This window comes from Primulina tabacum, chromosome 1 (assembly GCF_025594145.1).
Source record: "Primulina tabacum isolate GXHZ01 chromosome 1, ASM2559414v2, whole genome shotgun sequence".
In the NCBI taxonomy this organism is placed as follows: domain Eukaryota; kingdom Viridiplantae; phylum Streptophyta; class Magnoliopsida; order Lamiales; family Gesneriaceae; genus Primulina; species Primulina tabacum.
Window position 1 is genome coordinate 10,087,148 of NC_134550.1, and position 18,194 is coordinate 10,105,341.

Sequence of the window (18,194 nt, forward strand, 5' to 3'; positions counted from 1 at the left end):
TTATTAATTAATATTTAATTATCAAACAACAAGGATTAATTGGTGTAAACATGAAAAACGAGTTTAAAATGTTCATTTGGGCCTACAGAAATTTTTGCATGACCTCCCCGTAAGTAAGATATCCCAAAAATTTCAAACGCAACAACATCAATATACGCTTGAAAATAACATCAAGTTCACAATCAACCAAACAAATATCCTACAGCCGCACTGGTCACGACTAGACACAACATACCACAAATAAAATCCAAAACAACATAAAAACATCACCATACAGCTGTACAGGGCATCTCCATGGCAATTAATGTATCAAACCAGTATAATATATAAATATCTGGGAACTCTAACACATACCAACTGACTACTAGGTACCACTCGCTGATGCTCCACCAGACGCGACAAATCCCCTGGAATGACCTGCTATGACATCAAAAACAACCACAACATAAAAATAAAACATGGGCCGGACCCCAGTATGACAAACCAGTAAAATTACGACGTATATAAAAAGACATGTAATAATACCAAGTAAATGCAATGATATGCAATGCATGAATGATAACAATGGAATAACAGATACCAAACGAAGTCCAAACGAATAGCATCATCAGCAATAACAGTGGCCACCCGTGCCAGGAATGCAGCATCAAATCGCCGCTCGTCCATGCACGTAGCATCGAGAATGCGAGTAGCTAAGTCGCTCGTCCCTAGCTGTCATATAGGAATGTGGCTAATCCTAACCCACTCGTCCCTCTGATGACTCGATATATCTCAACATAATAGACATAAATCGTTGTCAAAGGAGTCAATTCTCAATATGTTATGCAAATACAATTTATGCATGAATGCATCAGAATAAACATTCAAGGTACATAATAACAAACAACATTCACTAAATATATTCTTACACGTAAATATAAGCGTCATAATGATATATGTTTGAGTATATCTCAACTATAACTTACAATACCACAGTAATTCTTAAGGACTTCCTGATGAAACTCGTTCAACGATAAAACTTACAATATAAATTCGCTATATACTTCAATATACTGCATTCCAACTAACTAAAACAATTTAAATCAGCTTGGTTAAAATTAAAATTCCGGGCAGCCTATAAAACCTTTTAGAATCTAAAATTTCAAGCTTAATACCTCAAGAATCAAGGCTTAAACGCACACTCATACTGTTTAAGGTCAGAAAACAAGCTAGAAAATAGGGGAAAAACTTAATACTTCACTTATCAAACTAATCCACCAAGAACAACCAATAATCAAATCCAAAACCTTACCTAAAAACGGATCAAAGTCTACTGGAAAACAAGCCAATCGGGCTCATCACCTTCTGCTTCATGGCAAGAAAGAAACTAATAGACTGGAGAAAGAAGGTTGATGGACTGCGCTACTCTTTCGGCTGCTGAAGACGCTACGAGAGGACAACAAAAAACAGAGGGGAAAGGGAACATGGTGCAAGGCAGGGGAAAAGCTTCTTTTCTGGATTTGAGTGATCTACTGCTTCTTCTATCAAATGGGTTTAAGTAATTAAATGGAAATGGGCTGGGCTCAAAATAGTTATTGGGCTCTCACATCAGTTTTCAGGATTTGAATTTGAGTGAAAAATCGAGTCTGAATCACGAGTTTAAAATTTTTAAAGGGTTGGTATGTTTTAGTTTTGTCTTTCATAAGAAGACCCATGCAAGTTTCGTAGGATCATCGATAAACAACAAGAACCATCGTGCACCAGAAATATTTTTCACATTGATAAGGCCCCAAACATCACTGTGGACAAGGGAGAATGGTCGAGATCGTTTATATGGTTGTGATGTGAAAGTGTGTGTTTTGAAATTTTACAAATATCACATTGAACAAACTTAGAAATTTTATTCCTAAATAAATATGAAAACTACTTTTTCAAGATATAAAAAATTTAGGTGTCCTAAGCGATAGTGTCATAATAAGACATCACTCGCTTTATTCGAATAAAGCGAACTAAATTGGCCTTTGGTTAGGTGTGATTGAGAGGAGAAAGATTTGCCAATCGTCCTCCCTGAGGCCATTTATTGAAAAACACAAGCGTCAGCAAGGAAGTTAGTTGAGCAACAGATGTCCCGATTTATTTTGCCAACTAATAATATGTTGCAATCCAAATCAGGTACAAACAAGATTGAATTTAAGCAGATATTTTTGGATAGATGTATTGTTCCTAAACAAAAGAATTTGGAGTAAGAGCCATGATTCTTACTAAATAAGACTCCTTGGACGGGTAATAATAAGAAGAAGGATTGGATACTGGAAGGGATTGTCCAAAATGTTCTGAAGCATTTCTAGTTCATTGCTGAAGGATAATGATTCTAGTGCGCCAGATTATGTTGTAACATTTTTCACATGTTTGTCACGCAAAGGCTTCCAATTTTCATGTTTACCGTGAATCTCCCAGCACGTTTCCAAGGAGTGATTGGGCCTCTTGCACTTTTCGCACCAAAGACGGCCGCGTCGTTGTTTGCTGTTGGTAAAAGAACGTGGTAAATCACGTTGCCCAGATGGTATATTTCGCTACCCAGAGTTGATAGTATGAGAATCATCACTGGTGATACCCCTAAAAGAGCCCAGGACATTAAATGGCAAGCCCGGAACATGGTAGGATGGCGGAAAGGGATCATGAGTTGCAAAGCAAGTAAGTATCCGGGAAGTCATTCACCCGGACAACCAGAGGCCCGAGCTCTCGGGCAAATTCCCGACTAATGACTCACTACCCGATAAGCCTCGATAGTATTTCCGTACTCGAGTACAAAAACATGTAAAATTTTATCTCGATAAGCGTGCTTGACAGAATCATACTGATTTGACGTAATGGAAAGGACATGAAGTTGATGTGACATGGCTATAAATGTTAGGTGAGCACTGAAAACGAGGTCATTACCATCTTCTTTCCTATAAATATCAGGTTCATTCTATAGTCAACCACATATATTTACACCAGTAGGATTTATTTCTCTACCAAGCTACACTAGTTATCTTCATCATCTTCACCTGCTGACTTAAGAATCGAAGTGGCCACACCGGACACCCCTCCGACACTCATTCACGAGTTTTCTTCCTTGTTTGCAGGTTACAGTTGAAGCCATATAGAGAGATATATCTTCTCCACAAGATATATCCCATTGCTCATTTTTCCTTCACAAAACTCTTATCAGATCCGGTGTATTGGTCCGACTTTACTCACCCAATTCGCCCGGATCAGCATCAATCACCATGCGGAAATGACACTCGTTGGGAGGCAAAAACTGAGGAAGAAGGCGATCCAAACATTAATCGAATTTACTCATGTTGAACCACAGAGAAAACATCGTGCAGATTGGGCATGGGCTTTGTAGACAAGACACGGCCCTTGACTTCATCTAGCCGAATGTTTAGGCCCATAAAAAATTTTAAAACTCTTTTCTTCTCCACAATGGCCTTGTAACGGGCCTCATCATCTAGTCACTTCCCGTCGTGGGTCTCAAATAAACCCAATTGTTGATGGTAATGGGTTAGGAAAATGAAATACGCCGTGACAGGTCCACTAATCTCAGTCGTCATTGAATATTTTCTCTATGTATTTTCTTTGTAAGAGTATGTTCCATGAACATCATCCCCAGTATCTCTTGCCGTGGTATAAAGTAAGAAATTCTCACTAATCTCAGTCGTCATCGAACTAATTAGCTAATACATCACCATGTTGTTTGTATATTGTCGTATTTTGAAGCACCGTTCTTCTTTCTTGGTGTAGTCAGCCGCTCCGAAGAAAAAAATCATATTTCATTACACCAATTATATTTTTGGTTTGCAATGGAAATATAAATGTTGTCGGAAAGGCTGTTTGGTGACATTCTGACGGCAAGAGAGGTGAAATCTGTTGAGGCATACGAGATGTCTAACGATGCCACGTTGTATTTAACCGTGGATCACTACCGTCTCTGATACCATGTAGTTTGAGATGAGAACATGAGAGAAAAGAAAACGTTTTATTGATTACACGACAAAAGAAAAAATAAATCTATTAAAACAAAACTTATAGAATCATTTATTCATCTATTTCCCAAAATCTAGATAAGATAATACCCTAATAATCTATTTAACTACAAAAGAGTTCCATCACATTCATTAGATTAGATTTGATATTTTCAACAAATATATATCTAGTGATTAGCATTTTAATTTATTTGAATTTTTGAATGGATCCTTGGGAATCTTGGAAAAGGAAGAAGCCAAACAATTTTTATATTCGTTAACCACAAAACTTGTGCCACCTCTAATCCCTTCACATACACACACTCAACCCACAAAAAATATATATAACCAAAAAAAAAAAAACAGAAGAGTCTTCAAGATTCCATCCGATGACAATGAGTTTGTTAATCTCCTCCTCTCATTGGCCAAACTTTTGGATAAAACAATTAAGATAAGTGTTTGACAACTCCGATCCGAAGCCACAAATAAAAAGATCTCTAAATATCGTGTCCACTTGTCAAAGTCATTTCCAAAATATCTCTTCTTTAAAAAATATCTCTGGTGGGAATACTATTTTTTTATTACTAGTTGGCTTTCTAGTTTAATATGGTCCATAGCTTCCAAGTCTTGCCATTTATTAAATCACCCAAGCCTAATCTAATAAAACAATAAAAAAAATCAAGACTTGGAGATGTTGCCAATTTGGGCCATACATAGCAGTCATTTATATTTTGTGTCATTTTCCAATTGGATTCGGATTATTAGCATTTTGCCACATTATATTTTCGAACTTTGTCCTTATAAAACGTGTCACTCTCATTTTTTACCCACGAAACAAATTTTGAGAAATTTGCAATCAAAAATTTTAAAAAAAATCCTTACATGTGTAGGTAGAGGTTAGGATCTTCTGCAGATGATCACATGATCACATGATCATCTCGTTTAATCTGACAACTTTTTAAATTTATCTTATATAATGTGATGTCCACAAGATGATCACGTGATCATATCGTGTAAAAAATGCACAGCACCAAATGCAGTCTTTTCAACATAGTTAGAGGATCAAAATCCGTGTATGTAGGGTTCAATTCTTATTTCGAAGTTTTGAGATCATCTAGAATCAAATTCAAGCTCAAATTCTGACTGGTATATTTTGAATCTGTTACACAATGTACATATGTATAAATAGATCAGATTGTAGTTGTGTTGCTAAAGGAGGAGTTAGGATTACGATATTTTTGTCTAAAGGTATCAATAAATATACATGTGTTGTATAAATTAATACTTTCGAGAAAAAATTGTATGCGAAGATAATTAGCTATGGTATTAGATATTTTGTACTTGTTCTTGAGTTGAATCAAAGATGGATGTGGCTGTAATTTCCGACTTTGGGAGGGGTTAAGAATGATTTTCGTTTCTCAAGGGTGTAATCTGAAAAAAGAAAAAAGTAGATACAATGTCCAAAAGAAAAGATCTATTGCAACAAATTTGAGCCATTAGATGTGAAGAGGTTAAAAGATGGGCCAGTAAAAGGTCACCATAGGATCAAAAATAAAAAAATTTCAAGATCGATGGGGTGTCATTTAAAGATTTTTTTGCTTTGAAAATGACCAAATGTACTTGAAAAAGGTGGACAAAAAAAATCTGGTACACGGTGTTCTGCATTTTCCAACTCCTGGAGCTGTTAATTTTACCGAATCACATTCTCTGAAGAATTTTGGAAAAATGGGGGAAGTTGTGGTGAGCAGCGAAGAGGGAATGGAATTACAACTTCAAGAAACAGGGGAGGAGCAAATATCTGAACAGAAGATCAAGAAGAAGAAGACGAGTAGCACAGAAGGTGGTCGAAACGCAGCTGCGGTAGCGGAAGAAGCGGCGGGTGGTTCTTCTTCTGTTGTTAGGTGGGAGAGGTTTCTTCCGAAAATGGCGGTTAGGGTGCTTCTGGTGGAAGCTGATGACTCCACAAGGCAGATTATTGCTGCCCTTCTCAGGAAATGCAGTTACAGAGGTTGGTTTTTCCTGTTCAAAATTATTGGTGGGGCTTATGTTATTTTTTAGCTCTGAAGATTTTGAGAATTTGATAATTGGGATTTAATGGAGGATGGGTTTTGGTGATCAAGATTCGTTTTTGACAGTTGAAGGTGTGTAGATACTTTGTTTGATCAGCTAATATAGCTTTAGATTATAATTCAAGGGGGTGGGGTGGGGTGGGGTGGGGAGGGGAGGGTGTGGATCTTTTTGCTTTATGGAGGATTTGGACAGTTAAAGTTGTGTAGATACTTTGTGGATCAGCTGATATAGCTTTAGATGATGCTAGAAGGGAATTTGATGCATGAGATAATTATTTTCCCCCAAACATGGCCTTTTTAGTTCTATTTTGATTTCAAATTTTTTGTTTAATTTACCTGCACAGTGGATATTCTGGTCAGCGGTGTAACATGTTCTTGTCTTCTTGATGTAAGCTTAATCAGAAATACGTTACATTGACAGTATTTAGACACTCACCTCCTAATATGTGAGATAGTTTCACTCGATGGCTGGGTAAAAATAACACTTTAAAACACTTGTTAATTTTGAATGATTAAGATACAAAAATTTGATCTTGGTTAACTATTTTTTTCTTGCTCGCGGATGGCATCTTTACTTGTTTCAACTGCTAATGTTTGAGGATGAACTCTGCAGTTGCTTCAGTGGCCGATGGCTTAAAAGCATGGGAGGTGTTAAAAGAAAGATCCCACAACATAGACCTTATTTTGACGGAAGTCGATTTGCCCTCTATCTCTGGATACGCTCTTCTCACCTTAATTATGGAGCATCATCTCTGCAAAAACATTCCAGTAATAAGTATGCTGCTTTGTTTGGCATTTGAATTATTCAAATTATTCAGAGTTAAGCCATCTTTAAAAAAAAAGTAATTTATTTGGTAACGCAGTGATGTCCGCACACGACTCGGTTAGTACTGTCTATAACTGCATGTTGAGAGGAGCAGCCGACTTTCTTGTAAAACCGGTGAGGATAAACGAGCTGAGGAACTTGTGGCAGCATGTCTGGAGGAAACAAGCAGTAAGGCCAATGCTAATTTGTTTTCCCAAGTGTCATCTGGTACAATGTTAATGTTCTCTACTTACATATAATGCCGGTATCAGGCAAATAGTGCTACTGGCCTGGGACCTCCAGATGAGAGTGTAGCTCAACAGAAGGTTGAAGCCACAGCTGAAAATAATGCTATTAGTAATGATCATTCTAGTGGTTATATGGCTCGTGTTCAGAGAAATAGAGAAAGCACTGAAAAAGAAAGTGATGCTCAGGTATTTTATCTTCATTATTTTTTTGTCATGATATGCATCATTCGACTAAAAAATATCAACAATCTTTTATTGAAAACGAAATTCATTGATCACAATCTTCGCCTATTTAATCCGCAGAGTTCCTGCACAAAACCAGAGTTAGATGCCGAGGGAGCGGATATTGAACGTGTCCGTTTCCTATCACAACAAAAAAATGGTAAATGTCTTTCGGATGACATACATATTCGTATGGGACCAAATGATGATAGAACTGGAGGTAATATTCTGATTCACACTCTTGGATCCCCTTTATCCTTTGAGCTGCATCGCTCATACATATTTAAAATTTACGCGTTTTGAAAATACGAATAGGTGCCGATACCAACATAGACAGGGATCATGCCATAACACGAGTAGAAGACAAGAACGATGATGACCATAACTCTCAGAATAATATGATACATGGGAGTTCTTCCACAGAGGCTATCGATTTAATTGGAGCTTTTGGTAATTACATTAAAGGCGATTTTGGATGCTGTGCATCAACTTCTAGTGCAAACAAGTTTGACATTTTGCCAATGTTGGATCTATCTCTGAGAAGATCTAACCCCAGTGGATCTGTGAATCAATTAAATGATGAGAAGCAAAGGTTAAACCACTCTGATGCATCCGCCTTCTCCAAGTGAGTACTATTCAGTAATTTCCATTTCTTATCTTTTTTTTCTAATATTTTGTTACAAATTCTTAAGATAAAAAATTAGCATCATGGTCTTCTATTTCCTAAAATAGGAGAGAAAATAATGGGGAAAAAAAATAATGAGGTAAAAATGCGTTGCAATGTATAAGTTTTCTTTGGCAGACGAAGCTAGTTTAATCTAAGAGGCCAAACAACCTTCAATACTTAATATTTTTTAATAATATTAATTTATTTCATTACTGTTTTTCCGATGTTGATGCAATGCAACCTCATCAAATAGTTAACAGATCCTCGGCCAATCAAATGCAGGTACAAAAACAAGCCATTGCAACCGAGTGACTCAATATCACCAAGCACTTGCAATAATAATCAACAAAAAGACCAAGAAGACAATTCCGAGAAACAACAATCCAATCATATCCCAGACTATAATTCCGATACACATGGCCCTACAATAACCTCTCAAAAACATGTTTCTGTGGCTAATATTCAATCAGGACAACCCGAAATCACATTATCTTATCCTTTGCAGAGAAATACATCTCTCCCTATTCTAGTTAAAGGTCTGAGATTTGAGAATGCTATAAATTCATGTGGTTCGGTAATGCCTACAATATATTGTACGCAGACGAGCCTATCACCGTTGCCTAGTCCAGGTTCAGCACACCATTCAGAACCTGTCCCTCATTTGGGTTCATTTTATTCGTTGGAACAACAATCCTCAATTTTTAAGCAATTTCAGAATCTTATGGATCAGAGAATGAGTACTGCCATCGATCAGATAGATGACAAACAGAGTCGAAAATTGGAGAATTTGGACCATCGAGGGCACATTTATCCTGAGAATGATCAGATAGGGAATAACAGTTTCTGTAATGGAATTATCAGCCAACATTATAGCAAGTGTTCAGGAAAAAATGGCGACATTAATTCGACTTCGGTTGTTAAATCGATGTCAGAATGTGGTAATGAAGATGCTTTCCATGTTTATGAAGGGGCCTCTCATAGATCCATGCAAAGAGAAGCAGCTCTTACGAAATTCAGGTTGAAGAGGAAAGATAGATGCTTTGAGAAGAAGGTAATATGATAATTTTGTGCTGATTTTGAGATTTAATATATTTACCATTTTCTCCAAGAAAATATATTCATTATGAATCTTGAATTATTATTTTCCGTTCTCTTGTTATCTAACAAATCAAACCAAATGAAACCCTTTGATAATCTCTCAAGTCTCAACGACATTCAAGAAATATATATATCTTGTTTTTACGCTTATAAGATCAATATATGAATTATATGATTTCTGATGAGTTTGTTGAAACCCGTTCGTTTATGGTTTTGATGGCAGGTGCGATACGAGAGCAGAAAGAAGCTGGCCGAGCAACGGCCACGTGTTAAGGGGCAGTTTGTTCGCCAACCACTTGTTGATCCTCAACCCGAAAGCACTTCAGCTGGTTAGCTTACCCCAACTGAAGCAAGCATTGAACAAAATTTGGCTAAAAGTTATGAGATTTTGTCCTGTATTGTACTGGCATCATGTAAAAGATCCCATATATAATATTTGTATATTAGTAACCTTCTATGCTCAGGGATTATGTTAAGTTATGAGGAGGCAAGTATTTACTTTCAGCTTGAGCAGTGTAAATAAATGTCTGTTATCATTTGTTTCAAGAGAACAACGTTGTATTCGATTCTATTCTTGAATAAAAATATCGAGACGGAGTTTCACCATTCCACGATATGCCATGGTCACAAGTTATGGATCATGGTTTATAGTGAATCAAGAAAAAATCTGTCAATCTCTTGGGTTTGAGGATTGCTGAGTCAGAGAATCCCATGATCTATAGTGATTTTTTTCTCTTTCTGGCAAATTGGCAAATACTAAATGATGAAATTGTGAAAAGATTATTCTTTCCAGCAACATCTAAACTTGTAAAGAATCAATCCAATCACCGACCGTGCATGAATCCTAATTTGATTACATCATTAGTGACTTTAATTAAGGCCATGCATAATGTTAGCCACTTGATGTGATCTTTTCACACTCACGCACGAATCAAAGTCAAAAGAATTCAAGTTAAATGGATGTGAAGGAGCCAAGGCAAGCCAAAAAAAGATGTAATGCATGACTGCCCACATTTTGTAGTATGATGACCCCGTAGGTAAACGATGACAGCTCGAAAAATATTTCAAATTTCATCACCCCGAGTAACTTGCTTGATCCAATCAACGATGGTGAAAAATCATTTAATACACAGAAGACAATGACAGATACGAAATATGTTTTCAAAAATGAAATACCTGATATTTCAGATACTTGGAATTCAACAAAGCATAATTCTTGATCAATTTATGTTCATCCAAAATGTGAACCGCCCGCGCTTAATATAAAAGTGAAGTTTCAAAGAGACACATTCAACCCCCGTGTCAGGGGCTCTGTACATGCACAAAAATTATGTCCCTAGTTTCTCCATGTCTTGATCTTCTTTGACGTATTCAGGTACCATATTTAGCATTTTATGAAACAAGATATATATCTACAGAGAAACTATTTAGGCATGAGAATTAGATGCTATTAATAACAAGTTTCAATTAAAAGAAATAAGGGGGGTTTATAAAACACTCCAAATTATAACTCATATAACAACTCATTTCTAAAATATCTGTCATCGTGTTTAGGCTCATGCATTGTGAGAACTCAACTGCTGGTACTTAATGTTACTATGCATGTTTTGAGACTCATTTATCAGCTTCGACAGCAGCAAAATTTGGCACTCAGCACCAATGAGAATGCATGGGGAAAGGGCTAAAGGCTACAGGATCTATCTCTCCAAGTCTTCCTCCCAATAATCTTAAAGCACTCCTATCACGATCTACCATGTTCACAGGAAATTCATATCCAAGATTTACTTCTTAAGTATATGCAGAACAGTGAAGCACATGCGCATTCAGCAATAACAAGAGCACAAAGGATATTGGTGACATTTAAATTATCTAGAAGGTTAACAATCAACAGATTATGTATCTCCTCTATGTATCAACAGGGGGAAACCTTTACAAGGTTTTAACAATAATTTTGCACTATAATCTTAAAAGGTACGACCCCAACATTGTAGAAGGGAAGAAAAACTTATGCCAGAAAACAATTGCTGCTTCATTTTCCATATTTTGTGATTTTTTTACAAACTCCAACCCCGTTGTGTCAACTTTTCCCTTTAAAAGTTACAACCCCAACATTGTAGAAGGGAAAGAAAAACTTATGCCAGAAAACAATTGCTACTTCATTTTCCTTGTTCTTTAATTTTTTACAAACTCCAACCCCATTATTTCAACTTTTCCCTTTTAACATACAAAGTTCTCTCTCTCTCTGTATATTTCTTTGTGTAGGCACACATATTTGAAATCGATGTAAAATCTTCAAAACACTGTGCCGACAAACAATTTTTAACTCTCAACAAGAAGCTCTACTTCTACGCATTTGCAATCCTCCTCACCATTTAAGTTTTCTAGTTTTTTTTTTTCAAATTAAATACTTTGATTATTTCTAAATATAACAACCTCAGAAACCAAAACAAATAGGTAATGCAAATGAAAATATATTAAACCAAAAATATCAAACAGATGGAAGAAGTAATCGAGCATCAACAAATATGAAGTAAAAACCTATTGAGTTGGGAGGGAAATAAACTTAAACTGCAAGCAAGAGGATCAGAACTTGGTGCTTCTACAAGCTTATTCTTAAGTGGACTAGAAAGTATTTATGAGACTCAAGTTGCAGTCTTACCTCTTAAACCAAGACTCAATTTTCATTTGATGCATGTCCTCATATTCAGCATTCAATAAATGCTCTAGCAAGTATAACTTGACAGAGTCTAAGCTCTCATATAAATCAGAAGGTTTAAAGTTTGCTTTCAAAGACTATGTATACCATAAAATAAGTAGAATGACCAATATGAATACTTATCAATATTAGTTGAAACAAAGTGGAATTTCTTCCTCACATTTTGACAATACAAATATGTGTGACGGTTAACCTAGCTGCATTGAAATAATACTCCACAGAAACAAAGGTTGTTCCAATTCAAATCAATGCACAAAGTGCAAAAATGGAAAGAAACCAATATAGAAACAATGGACTCGCTTTCCATCCTTAACTCAGATAGATTTGCTAATCGCTAAAGACTTGAGGGAAAATAGATAGGCAGCAATATAAAAAAATGGTAACTGCAGAATTCAACCAATAGATCGAATACCATATCATCTATCAACCCATTTACTCAATAATTGGTATAATCAAACATAATTTATGCTCTTACATTAATAAATATCAATTCAATTGTCCATTTATCCAAGTCTCTGACAACGCCATCGACTTCAATGATGCAGAAACCGAAGACTAAGACACTAAATATACATCAGTCCATGCTATATCTGACAACAGAGCATATTCATTGACTCCACAAACTGTAAATGATCCATGATCCAGGTTAATGTACATTAATCCCACAATAGCATACAATTTATACTTACTAAAGAACAAAAACATGCAATTATTTCACACTTTCAACATCTGCATCTTGTTCCCGAGCGCAACAGCTATCCAATCTGATAACGCCCCGGACCACTGCAGCTGATTGATCTCAGCATCAGAACAGTACATCAACATGGGATCAATTCCATTTGGCCCTGCAACCGTGGGCAATTCCCAAAGCAATGCCCGCCCATCATCCCCAGCAGAGCAAATGTGCCTACAACTTTGAGGAGCCCAAGCAATAGCATTCACACTCGCGTCATGCCTCTGCAATTCCGCCGCAGGCATTGCAGGTGATCTAATATCTAAAATGACAATCTTACTACTGTCCATTAAAATAGTTGCCATGTATCTCAAATCTTGTTTATTCCAAGCCAACCTCAACAAAGGTGTATCAGGGGTGGGACTCTCATAAATGATGGTGGAATGCTCTTTATCCCTCAAATCGAAAATCCTGACGGAGCCATCAGCAGAAACAGAAGCAAAAACCCCAGCTTCCCCCCAAGCTATATCATACACCTCCTTATCATGAGCTATCAACTGTGTCTCCACAGCGCCCTTTTCGATATCCCATATGGTACACGTGGTGTCGATGCTGGAAGTCCCAATTCTCCGCGGCTCAAGCTCATTCCAATCAAATGATGTCAAGGGAGCACAGTATTCGCTGCTTTTACTGTTGTTAAAGATATTGACAGGGTCAATGGAAGCATCTTTGACCTCCCAAAGGCGGAGATAGTCCCCTGAAGAAGCGAGGAGATTTGTAGGAGGAGCGGAGGAAGGGTGGAAAAGCAGCTTGGTAGGCGGGTAAGGGTGATCGAATGACAGGCCGGGTAGAGGTTGAAGGGAGTGTGAATCGCGAGAGAAGGAGAGTAATTCGACACGATTGTTGAGTTCTTCGAGGTAGCTTCCGATGGCGATGGTGGTGGGGTTCGCGGCGGAGATGGCCATGGCATAGATGGGGTTGGGTGAATCAAAAGTCACCACATTTTCGGAGTTGAGCTGACTGCTTGATTTATCCATTATCGCAAGCACAGATGAATGGAAGGACCAACGAATGAACGAATCAAATCAATTAGGTTAGGGTTTTGGTCCAATTTCTGTTCGCTTTGTTAGATTTTCATTTTATTAATCAATTTGTATGTTTTTTCACCATTATATAAAAAATAAGTTAGATGGGCTGATTGCGACAGAGGCCCGAAATTAACTAATGCTATTTATCCTTGAGCCCAATAAGATGAAAATAAATGGGCCAATTTTGCAGTAAAACAAATTGGACCAGCTATTTATCTATCTATTCTAGCTGAATTAATTGACTGATAGATTTTTTTAACCTTTTTAAGTTAAATTAAAAAGAATGACCCAAAATAAACATCGAATTTTGTTTCAACGGTGTTTGGACAATAATAAATATTATATTTTTGGTATTTTTCGAAAATTAAAATATATATTTTTTTAAAAAAAATTACAATTTTAGTTTTATACGTCAACAAGTTTTGTGTTTCAGTTTTGTAACTTGTCAAATTTTGGTTTTTATACAATAACTTAGTTTTTCTGTCTTTTTTATCTGAAACCACTTAATTTATCAAATATGATTTATTTGACGTCGATTTTCTCCTACGTGTTACATGTGACGGGAATTAAGCTCATATTACTGAAATTAAAATTCATTCAATAAAAAAAACAAAAAACAAAACGACATCTGATATTCCAAATAAGAGGAAAAAGTTAGTCGTTTCTCATTATTTTTGTTTATGTATATATAATATGTGTAATATAACTTTATTTTTCTCATGTGAGCTAGGTAAGAGAGTATCAGTGTCAAAAAACAAGAGTAGGTCTCTTGTGAGACGGGTCAATCTTACCGATATTCACAATAAAAAGTAATACATTTTCATGGATAACCCAAATAAGATATATGTCTCACAAAATACGACCCGTGAGACAGGCTCACACAAATTTTTGCCAAAAAAACAATATCTAGTGGATTTATTAATTTTGAATAAAGAATGACAAAAAAATACAGATTACAGGATGAAAAAAAACTTTCGAGAAGTTAAAAGATTAAAACCGAAAACATACCCACTAAAGAAACTAAGACATCGTTTGGTTCGTGTGATATGATAAGTAAATGATATATAATAAGAGTGATTATAAAATAAAAAAGTAAGGATAACAACACATTATGATAAATTATATGATGTTTGACATGATTTTAATTTGCTTTATTATTTTTGTTAATTATTTACTAAAATGCCCTCATCATATATTAATTAGTAATATATTCTTAAAATGATTGAATAAATAAATAAAATTTATAGATTTAATTGATTTAAGAAATTATAAATAAAATTAAAATTTTATATTAATTATTACATTTTCATTAATTCCAATTTCCGAAAAAACTTAAAAAAATCGATTAATATTATAGAAAATAATTAAAATTTGATAGTAACATAAATATGCATTTATTTTGATAATTAAAATATTAATACAAATTTGAATATTAAATAATGGTTAATAACAATTGTAATATTATGGTTAAAAATAAAATAATAATAAAAATATGATCAATAATAATTAAATTATTTATAATATTAGTCAAATTAAAAATTATATTTAAATATTATTAATTTTTTTGAATTTATAATTATTTTAAATTTTAGGATATTAAAGAAAAATTAAAATTAATCAAATATTATCCCTTCTTCCCCAAAATGATTATATAATCACCAACAAGAGGTTAATAATGCATACAGTGCGGACCGGGTGCGGGCTGAACGGGCCTATCACAATCTTAATCATGCACACCAAACACATGATAAGTGAATGATTAAAAATCAATCACTCCTTATCATGTATATCAAACAATGCATGAAATTACAACTTTCCGTATTTTTAGCATATTTGTTTTCAAATGGGAACTAAATAGCAACTAAACGAAGGGGATACATGAGTGAAAGCTTACCTACCCTTTTTAGGTCTTGATTATAGCCCCTCCTATTTGGCGCCGTAATTATATTGGGTTCACACAACTTTTTCGCTTTTTTTTTTAAACTTTTTTATTATAAATTTTATTTCTTTATTCAGATACGAAAAAATGACGGATTCGAGAAGGTTTAATGACGATGGAAGATTTGCAAACGTAGCGATGGGATATGGTTGGTTCGACATTAATTCTACAAATTTTAAAAAAACATAATGCGATTGCGCTTACGTGGTATTTTTCGTCTCGCGTGCGTCACAAAAGAAATTTTACAATCAACTCATTCATGTAACAACTTATTTTAACCATTTTTGTCAAATAAGGACGAATACCAAGTAATTGCAATATGAGTATTATCGTGAAGTCGTATCGGCACTGAACTGGACTCAGGGGTGTGACATATTCTTTTATAGTTGAGATAATCAAACTCTAATTTTGAAGTTAAACATGCATTTGAAAGTGCAATTGATCCACTAATTTGTGCATATGGAATGATGATTTGAATGCACTTAGACCGAAAGGAGATTTAGCAAGTTAGAAGTCAACAATTTGTGCTTTGAAGTTTGACAGATAGATATCCATAAATAAAACGTTTAATATAAAAGTTTTGAAGATTTATTCTCAATGATTAACGATTAAATAAAATTCTTTTATACTCATTAATGAAATTTTTGACATGTTTTTTTATGAGACGATAATTTTATATCATCGTACTTAAGTTGGTTAATTTTGGAGATTTTGAGGTGAGAGTTTTACAAAAAATAAAATAAAAATAAAAATAGAAGAATATGTTAGGAACATATTTGATTTTATTTCGGGGAGATTTATTTATTTGAGCTAATAAAAAATTAAAAAAGTAGTAAAAGTTATAATAACATTAGAAATGGGCATGCGATCAATTGGCCACTAGTGTTAATAGGACTACTACTTACAAGATCATGGTCGCAAAGGAAAGCCATAGCTAAAAAGATTACGGTCGGCCATATCTATAAATAGCAAGGTTTTAAAAAACGTGAAGCGTCTCGAAACGCGGATGTCGAGCTATAAGCTTTTTAAGCTTAAGCTAGATTAGCACAAACTTAAGCGTGAAAAAACGTTTTTTATTTTTAGTGTAATTTTAATTATCTCAAACAAATAACTAGATAAAATAATACATAAATATGATGCATTAATTCTCATATTTAAAAAAACATAAAAATATCAAAATTGCAATCTTTATTTGTTTTTGCAACTAAATCACATTAAAAAATTCTAAATATTTAACAAATCATGATCAGACATGCTTAATCATAATTAAAATTAAAAAATAAACATCTAAATTATAAATCTAATTTATTTTTTTAAAATAAAAAGACATACCTTCAAAATAAAAAATTTAAAAATAAATAGATGTGATTAATTGTGCTTAAGCACACTAAATTAAACGCCTTAATTGTGTTTAATTCAATCAAAATACAGTTCAACCGCTTTTTTTCGCTTTTCTCTGAAGCTTAAGCGGGTTTTTTAGAACACTGATAAATAGACGTTATTTATTTCTAAGTACTTTTGTTTGGATAAGAACTTGTAAAACTTTTTAATAAAATTTTTTTTAAAAAAAATTAAATTATTTTTACCGTTATTTTAAAAATAAATACGTGTTTAGACAACTATTATATAAACAATAAAGTGATTTTAAATATTCATACACGGACCACCACCACATTTATTCAACGTGTAAATAGGTGGATGTAGCTAGCAAACCCAGCCATTTAATTCTATTTTTCATAAGTGTACTAGACATGTCAATTCTATACATATTAATAATAAATAAGTTTTTGATATAAAAAATAATTTTATTTTATAAGTGATCCAAATAGGAGATTTATCTCACAAAACTGATTCATGACATCGTCTCGCAAAACTTTTTGTGTTCTATTTTAATATTTTTATTATTATATAAATAAATAAAAATTTATTTTTAGTAATATGTTATCATTACAAATTTACCGGAATGCATAAGCGTAGAGATATTTCTCTCAAGACAAAAATTTGTGTGAGACGGTCTCACGAGTCGTATTTTGTGAGACGGATCTCTTATTTGGATTATCTATGAAAAAAATTACTTTTTATGCTAAAAATATTAATTTTTATTGTGAATATCGGTAGGATTGACCCGTTTTAGAGATAAATATTTGTGAGATCGTCTCACTAGAGACCTAGTTTTCTCCCAAATAGTTTTGAAATTAAATGGTACATCTCTTTCCACACAATTGAATGCAAATAGGCAGTTTAGACGTGTAATTTGGGTCGATATATATATGACGACTTCATCCCGACATCAAGTCAATGAATCATAAGTTTTATAAATATTATTATTATATAATAATTAATCACCCCGTGGAATAAATGTTTTGTTAAGTTTAATAGATAAACAAAATTACTTTCTTTAATCCAATGAAAGTTGTTATAACAACATATTTTAGAAAATTCTAAAAATAACTAAATAATTTGTTAATCATAATTAAAAAGTTAAAGATTTTAAAAACAATTAATTACGTTAAAATTATGTACACGTGAATTATCACATGTATGTGTTAGTAGCATATATCAATGTTGATAGTGCTGAAGAGAAAATTGTAGATTTTCACTTTTACCCTTTTTTTAGTTAATAATCGAATGAAATTTTATGTCACTCATACAAACCTTAAAAACCTCAACTGCCTCATCT

General features: G+C 34.1%; 2 protein-coding genes across 2 annotated transcripts; one reads left to right on the forward strand and one right to left on the reverse strand.

Annotated features, from left to right (window-relative positions):
• The first annotated feature begins 5,507 nt into the window (after positions 1-5,507).
• On the forward strand, positions 5,508-9,712 carry LOC142540578 (two-component response regulator-like APRR5). Its single transcript, XM_075646846.1, has 8 exons — positions 5,508-5,997; positions 6,672-6,833; positions 6,922-7,052; positions 7,136-7,297; positions 7,415-7,553; positions 7,649-7,958; positions 8,283-9,051; positions 9,322-9,712. The coding sequence occupies exons 1-8, from the start codon at positions 5,604-5,606 to the stop codon at positions 9,430-9,432; spliced, it is 2,178 nt and encodes a 725-aa protein (XP_075502961.1). The 5' UTR covers positions 5,508-5,603; the 3' UTR covers positions 9,433-9,712.
• Positions 9,713-12,263: 2,551 nt separating this feature from the next.
• LOC142540586 (protein TRANSPARENT TESTA GLABRA 1) lies at positions 12,264-13,618 on the reverse strand. The gene has a single exon (XM_075646857.1). It carries the CDS (start codon positions 13,522-13,524, stop codon positions 12,529-12,531), a length of 996 nt encoding a protein of 331 aa, XP_075502972.1. The 5' UTR covers positions 13,525-13,618; the 3' UTR covers positions 12,264-12,528.
• Positions 13,619-18,194: the final 4,576 nt, after the last annotated feature.

Coding starts and splice junctions, on each gene's coding strand:
- LOC142540586 (XM_075646857.1), bottom strand. CDS start 13,524: ATGGATAAATCAAGCAGTCAGCTCAACTCCGAAAATGTGGTGACTTTT.
- LOC142540578 (XM_075646846.1), top strand. CDS start 5,604: ATGTACTTGAAAAAGGTGGACAAAAAAAATCTGGTACACGGTGTTCTG. Junction 7,298..7,414: donor AAAAAGAAAGTGATGCTCAG/GTATTTTATCTT, acceptor TTTAATCCGCAG/AGTTCCTGCACAAAACCAGA. Junction 9,052..9,321: donor ATAGATGCTTTGAGAAGAAG/GTAATATGATAA, acceptor TTTTGATGGCAG/GTGCGATACGAGAGCAGAAA.